Genomic DNA, 17,345 nt, shown 5'->3' with positions numbered 1-17,345 from the left:
ATGAGGGGGCATTTCATTTGGGAGAGGATATCCAGGCTTAAAAGATTGATTCAAACCACTACTTTGGAATGGATTTCAGTGTAATTTGGAGAGGGTGAAAATCCAAACGAAGGGATCTATTAGCTCTTTATGAAGTTGCTTTCCACTCCAGCTTATGCATAAAGACAATATTATTCAATCAAAACTGTAAGCTGGAAATAAATTATCCCCGGTGAATTATAGGGGGATTTGCTTCTGCAAGGAGACTATTAAGTTGCATGTGTTAAATAATCCACGCACTGCCAGGTCTAGTCAACCGAAACAAATTTGAGCAAATATAAATTTTTGGCGTAAAACAAAGAGAAGTAAGGCTACTTTGACCCTTAAGAGGATACCTTTCGGTCGACAATATTCCCATATTCATTACAAATCAACAAAACGACACTTCATCCAGTTTGACCTACATAGATGGCTTCGTCACGAGTTTACACTTACTGGTGATGGTCGTGGAAAGAAGCTCGTTTCTGATACATAATTTAAACACGGGCTCAGTCAGTACAGATGTTACCTGTCACACGTTCACGGTCATCACCATTACAGGTGTCTTTGAAAAATGGACACTGACTCTTGCATGCTTGCATTTATCGCCTGCAGATAGAGGTCAAACAGGTTTAAAGCGCCCCTCTGATCATACCTAGAGCCATCGTTATTGGCAGACAATGCAGAGCAAAGAGGGAGGGGGTGTAGTCCCCTTCCTGAGAGATTTAAAATTCACCAATACCCTCACAACTGTCATCTCATTCATACGCCTTGATTTTTTTCTTGTATTTTCATGTTTTTAAAAGTATGTTTGTGGTACTCTGTTTGCTTTACATTATATGCCCATTTTTGTAAAATACACAGTTTTTTAAAAAGAAATCTAGAAGTTTGTTTTACTTTGAATTGAATTGCAATCGGGCAACCATTACCTCGCATGCTGACAGTAAGACGGTGTATTCGTTAATTAGTTAGTATACCTCAATGATATATCCTTTCCGCTACAAGAAAGTGTCATTTTTTTTTTAAATCTTTCGCTTCACTTTCCTGCCTCTTACGCAATTTAGAAAAATGAAAAATAAGTTTACAGTGGGTTACGAGACGCTAGCCCATGGCGGAATTGTGCTCCTCCACATTATTATGTCAATCGATTGCGCCTTTTGAAAATGTATTGGTCCCTTAGTTTAAATATTATTGTGCCCTTAACTTGACAGCATATCATATGCCAACGTCCGGTGCCAAGCCTATACAGTAAACATTCTCTCGTATACATACCGGATTGTCAGCATGTTACTTTCAAAGCGAGTACTCTGTATACACTGTCTTGACAGTATTTATAGCCAAGTTGTCACTACCCCCCCCCCCCCCCCACATACACACACACATGATCCCGCTATAGCCCACGGTTATAGGACAGACCAGATAACTTTACATAATCCTGGATTCAAGAAAATGTGCGATGTATTTGGTAAAGACGGTGAAAAGACTTGTGCAAAGTAACGAGCCATGTTTAGAATTTCTGTCATCGAAACTTTATTTCAAAATTGTAATGTTTGGTCTGGTGTATTAGTCATGAGACTTGTGATGGAATGATGCACGTTAAAATCCGCTAGGGCACTTTAATGTCCATGTAAGCAAGGCCTTAATATATATCATTAATTTGTCACTCTTCACTCATGTGATATTGTAAACCTTTCGGAATTATAGAGACAAGAATGATTGCCGATTAACCATCGCCCTCCAAATATTAATGTGACCGAGGGGTGTTGCACACAGATCCTAAGTCGAACTTAACTCTAAGTTGGACTTAAACATTATGGTGAGCCATTTGTAGCCTTGAAATAATGTGTATTCAAAAGCAACATTTAAGTATTTAGACTTATCATAAATTCCAATTCAAGAACATGAAATTTCCTTGAAAATAACAAAAAATATGAATTATTTGAATCAACATGTTCTGCCTTTTAAAATAACTTTTACAAAATAGTTTCAAAGATGCTACCGGATTTCCATAATTGTTAAGTCTAAATTAATGATAAGTTCAACTTAGGATCTTTGTGAAACACCTCCCAGTACTTAAAATTGGAAGGAATTCTGCAGAGAGTGTGGCGATGGCGCAATTTTAGAGTCCAGAGGCGAGAAGTAATACAAAAAGAAGTGCAGAGCACATAAACAAAAGCATCTAACGCTAAAAGCAAAACCAGCCCACCCTTATCATAAAATTCCCTTATGATAAAAATTTAACAGGATACAGAAGCTCTTCAAGATTCTGTCATCTCAACTTCAACTCTACCAAATGAGTCAGGCATCTTAAAATCGAATGGTCCTTTAACTCCGCAAAATCATGAGGGTGAGTGGAAGTGCAATAAACAAAGCGACCAGCCCCCACATTCGTTCTCCCAAAATGAATAACCGCATCAATCAAACATCGTTGTGTTTATTATACGTCGTTAACATACTTCCCAGTGCAATAACAGTGCCTCACTCCCAAATGAAGTTATTACACAAGATTTTCATCCGCATATCGGCCACATTGAAGTCCTCTCTCACATATTTTGTGTACGGGTGTATGAGGTAAGTTCATGGCGGCTTTCTTGGAATCCGGTATGCATTTTGAAGTTGTTCAAAATGGAGTTTTATTGATGTATTCATGACGAAACAGGTAATCATTCATAAAAGCATGATGTCAGAATGTGAATTCATTTGTTATCGAATTCGATTGTTATCATTTGACGTTACATCGAGTTAAGGCTTTAATAAATAACTGAAGGAGATCCTAACTTTATTATATTAGCCTACAAGTATTATGTTTAGCAATATCGCGAAGCGACCATCACGTTTATTTCATGCTCATTCAGGCGTGAAGACGACTACGTGCTGATTGGCTGCAAGTAACCAGATCACGTGACCATACCTGGAAACGACATTGGCACTGGATCAAGTTATAAAATTCCCCCTCCACTTTGGGAATAACACTTAATGATACTCAATCCCCGAACGGAGAGAGATGGGACATGTCTGGCTCCCTTACACCCATAATTTGAAGTTGCTTTTGAGTTTTGGGTCTTTATACGGGGAAAGCATTTACGCAGGTGAATGCGCCACTGTTCTTGGTGCCCTCTTTTTCCGATCCTCAATAATTGATCACGTTTTAGAGTTATTTGTTATCAATCATTATTTAACCATTCATTACGCCAGCTACACGGCACCAATTTATCTGAATGTACGTGACTTTTATCTTTAGTACAATCAAGCCATCCGTCAACTTCAGACAAGGAAGACCCCTCAGCAAATAGGATTGTTTGAAAACCTGTATGCGGTTGATATATTGAGTATGTGAGATGACATATTGGTCCATTAAAATAGTGCCCTGTCTACGTACAGCCTATACACAATGTCACGATTGTGTAGCACGACCTCGTCATTATTGTCACATGCAGTATGTGCAGAGCATTGCTGAAACAAAATTAACCTTAAGCCTAAATAATGTTTAAACGTTTCTGTAGCGTGTACATTGATTTTCTTTTCAAAAGTTGTGTATCAAAATGATTAGAATGATCACAGCCAAATTGGTGGGAGTTACGTGCTCCTCTGATCCCTTAATGGTAATTATCTCTCTCTCTCTCTATCTCTCTCTCTCTCTCTCTCTCTCTCTCTCTCTCTCTCTAATTTTCTCTGCCTCTTGCTTTTCTCTCTCACTCACGCGCTATCACCCTTCGTAAAATTCATGTCGCCATCGAGTGCTTAATTTTTTTTTGAAACACCCTGTTCCACTGTACTTGAAATATAATCCCGATTTTCTTATGTATTCACATTCTTATATTCACGTCTAAAACTCAAAATCTCGCCGTTTTTACACCAAACGAATATTTAAAGCCCTTTGCCACTTCAAACATTGATCTTTTGCTGAACAGGCAAATATAAGTGCCGATGTGTAATGGTCTGCAATGGAGCATGTTTCTACAGTAAATATAGTAGAATATTGAATGTTCTCTCTCGGAACACACTCGATACATCCTGCATCACAATTCCAGTCACACCACCGAGGCCGATACCAGGGGCCAGTTTCTCGAAACCGTCGTAAGTCTAAGTTCGTGGATATACTGGAGAAACGCGTGTTAATTCTGTTAGTTAAACTTATGATGGTTTCGAGAAATGCCCCCCCCCCCGACCGACAACAGATCGCACAAGAAACTACCAAATGGATAGGAATTGGTCGGTTTGAATCGGTACAGCGGTGGGACTGAGGTATAAGACTCTCGTTCTTCAGTCCATTAAGAATTCATGTCACTGTCTAGAGAAAATCTGCAAACACAAACTCCTTCCCCCTTTCCCACATAGATCATATTTGCATGAGGCTGAGAACCAGAAGGCGCTATCTCCGTGTAAGATGAAACGACTGCACCGTTCTGGCTCTCAGTAGAACTCTATTCAAACCAATAAACCCGACTTCAGACCGACAACAGATCGAACAAGAAATGTTATTTCTAGAACTGGCCAAGAAATAGTCGATTTTGAGTTGGGTGTGGAGTCGGTTTGGCGGTTGTGGCGGAGGTGTAAGACTCGCGTTCTTCAGACTATTAATAATTCATGTCGTTGTCTGCAAATGTTGTCATCAGATACAACCCAAAACTAATGTAGCCTTATCACTAGAGGGAAGAAGGTGTTAATTCCATGAAAGGGAATATGGGTGGGACGCCCTTCTGACTTGCATCAGACGTTACATCCCCTAATGGCCTAAACCAATCGGACACATCTTCGGAAACATGCAAATAATTGGAAAACAGTGAATATCACATGATAAATATATTACCCTCAAGTAACAATCTTCAGTCTGGACAAGCACAACCTCCTTAAATTCATGCATTATACCTTTCTTTTAGACATAATTATAATTATTTGATGTTTTAACTAAATATTTCGCATTATCAGTTGATCAGTGTGTCCTTTGTTTTGATGTAGTCGTTCTATTATGTTGTTGTAATACACTCTTCACTCTCCTAGGATACACCTCCCCCCGGCCCCCTCCCCCCCCCCCCCCCCCCCCCTCCCCCTTACCACCACCACCACCAGCACAAACACCACCGGCTGTTCTTGCCATTTTTATGAATGTTTACCAGTTGCAGAGGACACTGAACATTTGGGGTAGATAATATTCACTTTTCTCGTTCTTCGCACTAACTTCATATCTCCCTCAGACTTCAAGGTCCAGGACATCTGGGACCCGTTTCACAAAGCCTTTTTTAAATGACAAATGACAAAATTCATTGGCAAATCTGCTGATAACCAATCAGAAGCAAGGATTCCCGTAGCTTATAACAAAAAATGTAATTTGTCACTGATGCCAAGTTTCGTGAAATGGGGCCTTGAAGTGTGTAGTCATGCACATAGGCTCATGCACTTTCTTCACCCCCGGGCCATCGCAAATCAAATTATACACACACCCACCCTCGCACGCACACATACGGTCCTCATTAATGTGACTTTCAGAGCTATCGCATGACCTGTCTCCAATTTCCTTCTTTGATTTCGTTCTCTTTCTCGCCAGGCTAATCCAATAAGGAGTTCACAAGAACCTATAGGATCGAAGGGTAAATAGGACGGACAGAGGAGGGGGTGGTCAACATTCGGCAAAATTAGAGGAGGCTACGTGCAACACGGCTGGTCCGCCTTTTTTGTAGGCTTGCAAGGGAAGGTAATGAATTACGCAACAAAATTATCGACCACGTTTTTTTTTAAATTGTATATTCATAATGATATATCAATGTTGATCGGTAACATTATATAAACCTTCATTTGCCATCCTACGAACAAAAGAATCGGCTTGGTCTTTTTCCCCCGAGTTAATCATTGGCAGCATCCTTAATTTGTTGTGTCAAGAGAAGCGATAGGTTTGTTTGATAATAGATCAGACTATGTAGAATGTAAAGTCTGGGAGGTGGCTAAATTATTTTGAGTAATAGACGTGACATTTGCGAAGCTTGGACGTATTATCGTTTAATTAGCACATTTGAGGCCGATTTTTTTTAATTATTATTATCATTGTTGGGTTTGGTTTATTTAATCCGAGTATGTTTTTTTTTTTTTTTTTTTTTTAGATCAGGGCATTGTGTAACAATCCATCAGCATCTCAGCTTATTGATGGAGTTAAAAGGATGATTCCGCATTAATTACATTTTTGCAAATGGTATTATGCGAATGATTCGGTGAAATCATGGAAAATAAATGAATTATTTTCACTTGTTTTTCTTTATACACATTTCCCTTAAAGGACAAGGGGGACATTGTGAACAAAAGAGCAAGTTGATCGACGATTCAAATTCAATAATTTATGAATATTATAACGATATTTGCACAGTTAATTATTTGCACAGCATTAATTACATTTTTGCAAATGGTATTATGCGAATGATTCGGTGAAATCATGGAAAATAAATTATTTTCACTTGTTTTTCTTTATACACATTTCCCTTCAAGGACAAGGGGGACATTGTGAACAAAAGAGCAAGTTGATCGACGATTCAAATTCAATAATTCGTCCTTGTTTTCACGAAGTGACGGTAGTGAGGAAAATCGTAACGCAAAGTGAATGCAATTTTTTTTCACTACCGTCACTTCGTGAAAACAGCGACGAATTTATGAATATTATAACGATATTTGCACAGTTGACATTTAACATTTCAATGAAAAATGATTACGTGAAGCACTCATGAGCTTTATTAAAATATAACATTGTTTAATTTGAGGAATAATACAGTCATGACAGCTAGGACAAAATAAAATCTGATTTAGCTTGAATCCAGTCCACATTCCTTCATATTTTCTTTCTTTCTTTTTTTCTTCATGTCTATCCTAATTCACTTTTTCCTTTCTTTTTGTAACGTTCCCCCTCGCCATTTCTCATTCGTCAGGCATGCCACGTCACGTGTGCGGGAATGAATTGTGACGCCATCACTTAAAGTCTATCTCATCGAGTGTTCTCGTCATGATACTTTCAGTGAATGCAAACTGTCATTGACTTTCCCCAATCCGCGGTTGTCAAGTCTGACACGTCTCCGTACCCTTAAAATAGACGCTACCCTGTGTAAGTGCGTCTGAGACTATTCTTGGCGGGAAAAATGCATTGATGAGGGTCTCTAGGGGCTGACACCTCACTGGTGAGCAAAGTATCATATCTTCCCCATATGAATATAATATATATCAATTTCTCTCTCTCTCTCTCTCTCTCTCTCTCTCTCTCTCTCTCTCTCTCTATCTTCTGTTCTTTTCCCCTCTATATATATTCTTTTCTCTATCTCTATTTTTCTCGTTCAGGTTCTCTTTATTCTTCTCTCACATTCTCATAACCGTTCACTCCTCCCTATTCCATATTTCTGCCTCACTGCCCCTCTATCTCTCTCTCTCTCTCTCTCTCTCTCTCTCTATTTCATACCTGAGCGGCATCTGTACCGACATAGCATAGACCTAATGACTAGGGCCCGTGGAAGATGAGGGCACAAGGGATTTGACTAACCACTCTTTTTACCAACTGGTTTGGCTCATAATTATGAATGAACCCGTAAAGCACTTTGTTCACTTTCACTTTGACCCCCCCCCCCCTTTTTTTTTCTTTTCTTAATTCATTATCTTTGACAACACTTCAAATCTCAAAACTGCGTTCGAAGTGGGGTTAAACACCTGAAACATTTAAAATGCTGAATATTTAGGGAGGCATTAATGGGTTAGATGAATTTCTTAGGAAAGGAAAACACGTACCTCTTTCGTTTATGTTGTGAACACATAGTGACAGATTCAAGTGATATTGAAAGACAGTTTGTCTACAAATCTTTAATTACAAGATGCTTTTCTTTTTGCACAGGGTGACGACACATTTGTTTAAAATGATTGGATTCTCTTTCATTTTGTTCATTTCTGATGTAGTATGCATAAATAAGTGCACGGTTTAAAAGGCTATCGAGGTTTTAACCTACGAGCCAATTGATCTAGAAAAGAATGCGCATAAGAAACGGAACTAAAAACGACCCTTCAATTTGTTGATCTTTTAGGGCATGCATAACTTATTGCAAGGTCAGAAGGACCTCCGACAAGTGTTTCGTAGCTGTAACTCAATAACCGTCTGGAACCTTTCCGTACAGTTCAAGTCACAACTTCTGATACTAGCCATAAAAGAATTAACTTTGTGTTGAAGAGTGTGAGAATGCCCTTCCGGCTTTAGGTGCACAAAGGGGAAAAGCTTTGTGTTTGGGCTTGGCGCCATAAAGAAGATAATATAATAAAACACGTTCACTGTCGTCTGCAACTAATTTGCCGCACACCTACCCCCAGGTGCTCCCCAGAGCGTCTAGCGAGACCTGCACTGTGTTTCGTAAAAGGTCTCATGACTCGTGACACCAGACCTTTATAATGCAATGTAAATACTCTCATGCTTTCTAAGCCACACAGAAACTACAACATTTTTTATATTTTCTCGACTTGTTTTGGGGTAAATAGAGAATAATCATTTTCAAAGTGGAAATTCATCTATTTCAAATTGTAGTATTGCTTATTTTCACCAAATCTCCTTGCAATTTCACAGTTTTTACTATTGAGAGGGGCTAGAGGGTGTAGCGGTTCCCCCTCAAATGTTTCTCAGGAAAAATTTGAGATTTTCAGAGCCTTATCAAAACGCAAAAGTTTGTTGCGTCTCCCCCCCCCCCCCCCCCCCCCTCTAATCCAGACGGTCTAGCAACACCCCTACATTTATTTTGTTTCTGTCTGTAGAGCGATTCATTTCATTACTCAATCATTATCGATTCGACCCTCATTCTCTCCTTCGGATCCCACTTTGTCATCGAATCCATCGTCGTGATCGCTATGAAGCTCATCATCATGCTCATCATCACTCCCATGCTCATCATCATTCTCATAGCACATCGGAAACCATCTCACTTTATGTTTCAGCAAACAGCCGATGTAACGCAAATGTTTGGTTTTAACTCGATCGTCACATGTGTTGGTCTTCCTGTCTACGTGTTTTGATTTTTCACCTCTTCTCTCCTCCTCTAAATATTTTCTTTCTATCTCTATTTCTTTTCTCTTTAATTCTCCCCCTCCCCGTTCTGTGAACCTCTAATACTCTATCTATTTCTGTTTCTCGTCCTCTTTTCTTTTAACTCCCCTTTATCAATTCCTAAAGATTTATATATGTTTTGAGGCCTGTCCCTTTTTGCTCTGTCCCTTCATCTGTCTCATCTCTCTCTCTCTCTCTCTCTCTCTCTCTCTCTCTCTCTCTCTCTCTCTCTCTCTCTTTCTGTCTCTCTCTGTCATTTTCTCTCATTATCTCTCTTCGAAACTACCTTTCCTTGTATTAGTTAAGCAAGTTGCACGTAAATTTTTGGCTAAACCTCGATCTTCCTGACGACTTTATCATCCTATGGGTGTATGTCTACATGTTTACATTTCTCCTCCAACATCAAGCTTTGTATTTCACTTTCTATTTCTCTCTCTCTCTCTGTTTCTTTCTTTATTTTTATCCTCCCATCCTCTATCACGTCAGCTTTTCTCTCCCTATCTGCACGTCTCTCTCCTTCTTTTTATTTCTCTCTCCCTCTCCCGCACTCTCTCCTCACCCTGTTCCTAAAAGTGCATCGTCGTGGCGTACGTGCATCTGTGATGCGATCCGCATGCTCTAGAAATCCGAAACGGTTGGGAAAGAAAGATTTTCTTTTTTAGATTCAAAACACTCATTACGATGCGCTACGAGAGACACACGATACGTGTATTCTGTTAATGCAGCCCACGTCCGGTGCTTCTTGTCTCCATTTATACTTTCTTCATATCACTGGCCTGTCGATATGCTTTGCTTACAGACATTTCAAGGCTGTATTCTATTAAAAACTTAAACCCGATGTTGGGTGTATTGCCTGGTTCTAATATGTCTTCTTCATTCATAAATATGTGCTTATATAGCTTACACGCGCTCTGCGTTTCAAGGAATAAATTCGTACCACGTCCCCATTTACTTCACCTGGGTGGAGTGCAGCACAATGTGGATGGATTTCTTGCTGAAGGATATTAACGTCCCGAGTGGGTTTCGAACTCACGATCTTATGATTGAAAGACGAGAATCACAAAGCACAAAACGGACCTTTATCGTCATTATTCCTACTCTTGTTATCTAAACATGATATGAACATGTCTGTAGCAACTCTGACGGATATTTTGACTATGTTTATTATATCGTATCAATGACATTAAAGGGCAAGTCCAACACATTGGCATAGATAGAGAAAATTAATCGAACAAAACAGTGAAAGTTTCAACAAAATCGAACCCCCAAAAAGAAAGTTATGGAATTTTAACGTTTCGCATTATTTCATGAAACAGTGATATACATTACATAGGCTGTATGCAAACTAGCGAGTTCAATTGGAAATGTGCCAGACTTGCCCTTTAATTATTGATGTTGTATATGTGTGTTTCCCGACGGTTCAGAAAGCAGGCAGACATTATGTATGTGCTTTAACATACCGTCCGCGAGACTCGGTAAATAAGGAATAAGCAAATCACGATATGTGTGACCTCCTAAGTTATTCCAGTTTGCAGCTAGTTCTCCGCCTCTCGTTTTTTCTTCATATCCCTGACACGTTGATATGTTTTACTCAGTAAACAGACACTTTGAGTCCGTATCTTACTAAAAAGCTAAATCTGACACTCGGTTTACGCTCAGTCTAATATCTAGTTTTACAAAAGAAGTAAGTCTTTATGAGGGTCTATCCTTTCTGCATAATTATCATCGACCCGTTGATGTGTTTTGCTCATGGACACTTGAAACCCATATTCTACCATAAATTTGAACCCTGCATTAGATTTAAACTCCGCTCATTAAAGGAAGAGGGAAATTCCAAGGTTTTCCCCTTGTTAAACGTAACTTATCCCAGGATAATATTATTTTGGAATTGGTGAAATATGTAAGGTTTTTTTTTTTTTTTTTTTTTACTTATCGCCTATCTATGTGATCTGTATAAGATATGAACATAACATTGCTTTACTGTAGGGTTGAATCTACCAGACGCAGCTAACGTGTTCTAGTAAATAACTGATGTAAAACACTCATCCATGTATATAATCAGTATTGATGGTGATAGAGGAAGGGTAGTTGGGCTTGGAAGGCCCAAGCCCCCCCTCCGCCTCCAACCTCCCCCCCCCCCCAAAAAAAAAAAAAAAATAATAATAATAATAATAATAATAATACAAATAAAAATTAAAATTAAAAAAAAATCTTGCTTTTAAATTGATGTTTTATGAAGAAAAATACGTGTAAGAAATGAATTCACGAACCCCCAAAGCCCCCACCTCAAAAATGTATATAAATATGTGTATTTTTGTAGAACCGCGCCTGGTTCTTATACATGTAGATGCAATTGACAAAAGTGGGGAAATCCTTTACATTCACAGTAACAAATGAAACGGGATGCGTTTTTGCGGGTACTTGAGATTTAATAGAGGATGGAATCTTGTTACCCTGAATATCAACATCATGACAATAATAACAACTACGACACAAACTTTCCCAACTGAATATAAAATACGTTTACTTAAACGTTACACTGCTCCAATCTGCCCCAGGGAAGGACCCGGGTATCATTTTCGAATCTTTTGATCAATTTATACAAGTATCTGCACATGAAAAACTGGATGGAGCCGGCATGTCCAATCCATAGTACTCTCTGCATCAGGGCCGTCAACAGACGAGAACTTGTGTACAACCCCCCACAGCCCGTAAAAAGGCGACACTGTTTCCTCATTAAAGAGGGCGAACAGAGTTTACCTTCTCATATGGAATTTAACTGTGAGTACCACAAAGTGGGCTGTACGTATAACACCCCTCTGCATACAAAGAAGACACACGGTTCCACTGCATTAAACAGGCGAACAGATGCCTACTTTACAGGCGGGTACATGTTATAAATAAATAAACAGGATACCTGTTATCATCGGGGCCCTTACCGGAAAACAATAAATATTGAGCTCTGAAAAACTGGATGGAGCCGGCATGTCCAATCCAAAGTACTCTCTGCATCAGGGCCGTCAACAGACGAGAACTTGTGTACAACCCCCCACAGCCCGTAAAAAGGCGACACTGTTTCCTCATTAAAGAGGGCGAACAGAGTTTACCTTCTCATATGGAATTTAACTGTGAGTACCACAAAGTGGGCTATACGTATAACACCCCTCTGCATACAAAGAAGACACACGGTTCCACTGCATTAAACAGGCGAAAAGATGCCTACTTTACAGGCGGGTACATGTTATAAATAAACAGGATACCTGTTATCATCGGGGCCCTTACCGGAAACCAATAAATATTGAGCTCTGCAAGATACAATGGCCAATTAAAATAATCCAAATCATATTCTCCAAAACACAACCTTCCCATGGGGTATTCTGCAGCAGTGTGTAATACACATAATAACCTTTATATGTATATATTAACATATATATACACATACACATATATATATGCGAAGAGGCAAAAATGCCAATTTCCGCCACACGGGCACCGCCCGCCGCCACTGAGCGTATATATTGTTATCGCGTAATGTACGCATATAAACTGACATAGTAATTTCACCCTAAATTCTAATGGGTTACTTTCGTTTCACTACGCGTTTTAAACGCGAACACGAACTTGAACCTATTGAATTCAACCAATTACCTTAATTTCATTTCAATACCAACGTTGTGCGATTTCGAAGCTTGAGCTAAATCAACCAACTAACCAAAATAACGTGATAACCACCTTTCGTTTTCAACCAAAAACAATAAATTAAACACCTTAATGACCTCGACTGTGACTATGCTCATGAAAGCACTCCGCAATAACAGTAAGTATAGTAAAACAAAGCCACGAACGGCTATATATATATATGAACTAAGTACACAAACTTGAACGTGAACATATTGAATCCAACCAATTAGCCAAAATAACGTGATAACTACATGTACCTTTCGTTTCCAACCAAAAACTATAAGTTAAAAGCACATTTATGGCCACGACTGTGACTAAGCTCATGAAAACACTCTGCAATAATCGGTAAATAAAACAAAGCCACAAAACGGCTATATATATATATATATGTACAAAGTACGCGAACTTGAACTTGAACATAATGCATTCAACCAATTACCATATCTGTTCAATACCCACGTTTTGAAATTTCAAAGCTTAAGCTAAATCAACCAATTAATCAAAATAACGAGATAACTACCTTTCATTTAAAACCAAAAGCAGTCTTCAATGAAAAACGCGTTCATGGTCCCAACTGTGACCAAGCTCATGAGAAAGCTTTGTAATTTTCATTAACTGAAATACACAGCATCAAAATCCGGGTATATATATGTAATAAACTTAACATGTTAATCGTAACCATTAGCCTAATAAGTCTCTTTCCCGTTACATAAAAGTTTTATGCTTTTAAAGCTCGAGCTAAATAAACCAATTACCCGAAACCTAATAACTACCTTTAAACATCAAAATGGGGAAACATATACTGTATATATATATATATCTATACGTTAAATAAATCAACTTAACATCTTAATAAAAACCACTAGCCTGATAAGTCTCTTTTGCTATAACGTACGAGTTTTGTAATTACAAAGCTTGAGCTAAATAAAAATAGACCAATTACCCGAAACAAACGTGATTACTACGTTTCATTATGACTTGAATAACAAAAAACTCCACGAAAATCTATGCCATGTTTTCCAACCCCTTAATAAGGCTATGAAGAAACATATTATTTCCGGTCTCGGAGAGATGAATACCACCATTCCTATACAGCTCGCGCCGCTCGTGCCTGATGCCCAGGTGAGTCAAAGCACTGCCCCCGATCGTGCGGCATATGCGCCTGGCGTGCTTGTTTAGAGCTCGCCGCGTCCAATCAATTTTGGGCTGCTCGTCTTTACTGAAGCCGCTGTAGGTCCTGCGAGGCAAAATATCCGACCAAATGATGCGGGCATTGGGGAAATGTTCGTGCAATTGTCCGAGTGTTGTATCCAAAAGCAAGAACAATTCGTCTTTTTTAGCTTGCCCGACGTCGTTCGTCCCCACGTGCAGAACGATGTGCGACGGAGAGGAACCGGGCAGCACCCATTGGACATATGTCCACTTAGTTGACCTAGCTTAAGGCCCCTCCTTCCTCTCCAAACGACGTTGGCTGCCGACCCCAAACCTTGTTTTCCCTTACGATGCGCGAAGGCGGCTAACCAGTGGATCATGGAATCGCCTATGAGCAGGATTGTACGAGACTGGCAACCTACAGCAGGAATGAAAAGAAAAAAGGAAAACTTCCGGCAGCTCATTGTTGTTGATAACTCGTTTCAAAATCACCAATGAAATGTAACAATATTGATCTTCAACTGCCTCATGCATAAACATGAGTCAATTATAAATACTATTTAAACATATAGATCAACCCAAATAACTGATAATCTTTCTTAACACGCTTCCTTAAACTCAAATGATTAAAGAAGTAATATGGTACAATACATCATGAATTATGCAACAGGTAGCATACTAATACGAACATATCTCTTATGCGCGTCCGAGGACCAGCGCCCCGTGTTCTCAATTTCCCCTGCGTCAAACCGGTCATAGCGGCTAATGTGGCCGCGCCTTTTCTGAAAGAATGTGAGTAAATCGTGCTACTGGCAGATCCAAAAAGGACAAACACTATTAATTTGTCTGGCCGAAGGGGTCGCTTTCACGAATTGCATCACCGTAGTAGGCGGGGGTTGAATGCGTGCATGGTGCTGTGGCAGTCATAAGCCACAATTCACTATCAATGACAGCCCATGATCTAGTGGGTTCTCTTGCTTGCCTCAGCCTAAACTGCGCATCGTATGTGCGCCAGCCGTAGCCGCCAAATCTAGCCGCCGCCCGGACGGTGTCCATATACTTAAACATCTCTAAGGCCCGAACTATATGCTTCTCGGTGTATATAGACGCAAATACCAAAAATGCGCTGGTCCATTGCTCTATTGAGGTTATTCGCGGCACCCCTCGCTGCGGTTGTACCTGCAATGTCGACCCCGACAGGGCAATAACCGTGGGTGCGCTGTCGTCTGGAACGGGGACATTTTTTAGCAAGGCCCCTAAATCAACAAACTCGCCTTTCCAGATTCTATCCCGCAATGCGCGAGGAACAGCTGACCCCAGCACCTCCCGAGGAGTTGCCAACAAGGGAGGGGCATTGATCATAAGCCCCACCTGCTGCGCCTGCTCAGGGCCTCCAATTGAGTTTAATGTATCAATACCCGCGCAAACCAACGGCCTAGAATCGTACTCACTTGCGGATGGACCAGGTCCCCGCTGCTCCACTCCGGGGTTCGGCTGCGGTGCCTGGACGAGAGGCTCTGATACGGGCTGGGAAGGCGGAGCTGTTGCAGTTGCAGTTCTCCGTGGACGTGAGGACCCAGTTCGGTCAACAGTTGTCCACCTGGATTGCTGCTTAGCCTTCGGCATTATAATTCCCGACGCGATGATACAATTAACAAAGTTATGTAGCTAATATAAAGTTAACCAGTTATGAACTCCAAATGTACACAATTCAAAATCCCGTCGCCGTATATAATTACTCTGAAGAACCAAGTTGTATTAAAATGTTCCCTTCTGTAAATCCGATGTGGAATCGAAGTATAATAGTTGCCGACTACAATGTTTCCTCAATAAAGTCCAATAAATTAATTTGCCACCGAATAATGTCTATGACCATCCTCTAAAAAATCTGCAAGGTGAATGAGGATTCTCACGCCAACACCGTGAGAACCAATATATCCCGGCTAAAATAATTCCATATATAAATTCGAAACATACATTGCGCACATTCCTTTTATAGATACGCGTACATGAAAGAAGCCGCGCGGCTGACTCAAAGGGTGTCGGCATGTTATTGTTTTCTATCAAGATGCCGCTAAGGGTCATCACAGAAGAGAAGCCGCCGCGAACTCGTGATGTCACTGATGAATGTAAACCATTTATATCGCCCTTCGTTCGATAAAATTTCTTATCTCATTTCAGCGCCTTTTGATTAGGCAAATAGATATTGGCGCTTTATAAATACCTGGATTGGATTTTTCATCAAAAACATCGCAACACTTTTTTCTTCTGAACTGCACAAATTGTGTTTGGAATGAAAATGCGTATCATTTTCATTTATCATTGATGACACATTCCGCCTTAACAAAGAAAAGAAATGATCAAAAAAAGCTTCGGGCGATTTGAGATTGATATTGAAAGAAATTAGCGTCGCGTCGCATGGATGTTGTTGTACTTTGTGTTTGCCGTATTTTAATATTCCGAACATACTCTATTGGACCTTGAACGACGAAAGAAAGCATGTGATCGTGCTCATATCCATGCCTCGTTTTGTTCTCAACATTCAGTGGGGATGACGATGCATTTAATTTCACCTTTTTTTCTTCTGTTCAGCCTCAAAGTTATGCATTTTCCTCTTCATGTTTTATCTTCTGTTGAATCCACGATAAGCTGGTGTATAGTATTTCTACTAGCCGGCTTATTTTTAATCGAAGGTCGATTTCGTTTCTTTTGCCTCACTCTCCTTATTTCTCTCTCTCTCTCTCTCTCTCTCTCTATCACTCATCTCCTAATGTCTCCTCTCCTCTCCTCTTGTCTATTCTCCTCTCCTGTTTCTCTCTATACCCCCCTTCCTCTCTCTCTCTCTCTCTCTCTCTATCTCTCTTTCCTCTTGCCTTATCCCAATCTCCCCGCTGTTTTCTCTGCCATAATTATAAAGCCATATTCATACCTCACTAATTCCAACATTCATGTCAAATTCATATTTGTCTACAAAGGGTATTTTTCAGGGTAAGAAATCCAATAATGTATTTGCCTAGAGAGCAGTTAAAAAGAGGGCTGTCATAAATCCTCATATTTTCATTTTCGTAACCATGGTGACGCACTGACTGACTCTCCGAGTCACTCGTGTTTTTTGTTTACGACGGTATCCTTTTTTTCTCTCGAAATGTTCATAATTTCGAAGGTAAAAAGTTATTTTGAAAATTCGCTAATTCTAAAGTGGTATAGGGCTTTTTCATTTTTGGACCTGCAAACCCTGTTTTATTATAGAAAATCTGAATGCTTTTCCATTTTAGCAATTCATGAACCCTATTTCATTTTAGGAAGTCGTGAGATTTATTTCATTCTCGGAATTAAGGTACATTCGGATTTAACAACCCTTTCCGAAATAAGAACTTTTGGAAAAAAGGCAACCGGTGAGCTCTCCCTTTAAATGTATTGCCGTACCCCAAGCGACCTGATATTGTTT

The 17,345-nt window shown here is 39.8% G+C and overlaps 1 protein-coding gene across 1 annotated transcript; it reads right to left on the bottom strand.

Moving 5' to 3' along the window:
* Nucleotides 1-12,585: 12,585 nt before the first annotated feature.
* On the bottom strand, nucleotides 12,586-16,069 carry LOC115920645. Its single transcript, XM_030976932.1, has 2 exons — nucleotides 15,349-16,069; nucleotides 12,586-14,315 (listed from the first exon to the last, which is right to left on the bottom strand). Exons 1-2 carry the CDS (start codon nucleotides 15,521-15,523, stop codon nucleotides 13,921-13,923), a joined length of 570 nt encoding a protein of 189 aa, XP_030832792.1. The 5' UTR covers nucleotides 15,524-16,069; the 3' UTR covers nucleotides 12,586-13,920.
* Nucleotides 16,070-17,345: the final 1,276 nt, after the last annotated feature.

This window comes from Strongylocentrotus purpuratus, unplaced genomic scaffold (genome assembly GCF_000002235.5).
Source record: "Strongylocentrotus purpuratus isolate Spur 01 unplaced genomic scaffold, Spur_5.0 spur5_scaffold_9, whole genome shotgun sequence".
In the NCBI taxonomy this organism is placed as follows: Eukaryota; Metazoa; Echinodermata; class Echinoidea; order Camarodonta; family Strongylocentrotidae; genus Strongylocentrotus; species Strongylocentrotus purpuratus.
Note: the sequence above shows the minus strand (reverse complement) of the source record. Positions and strands in the feature narration are given on the sequence as shown.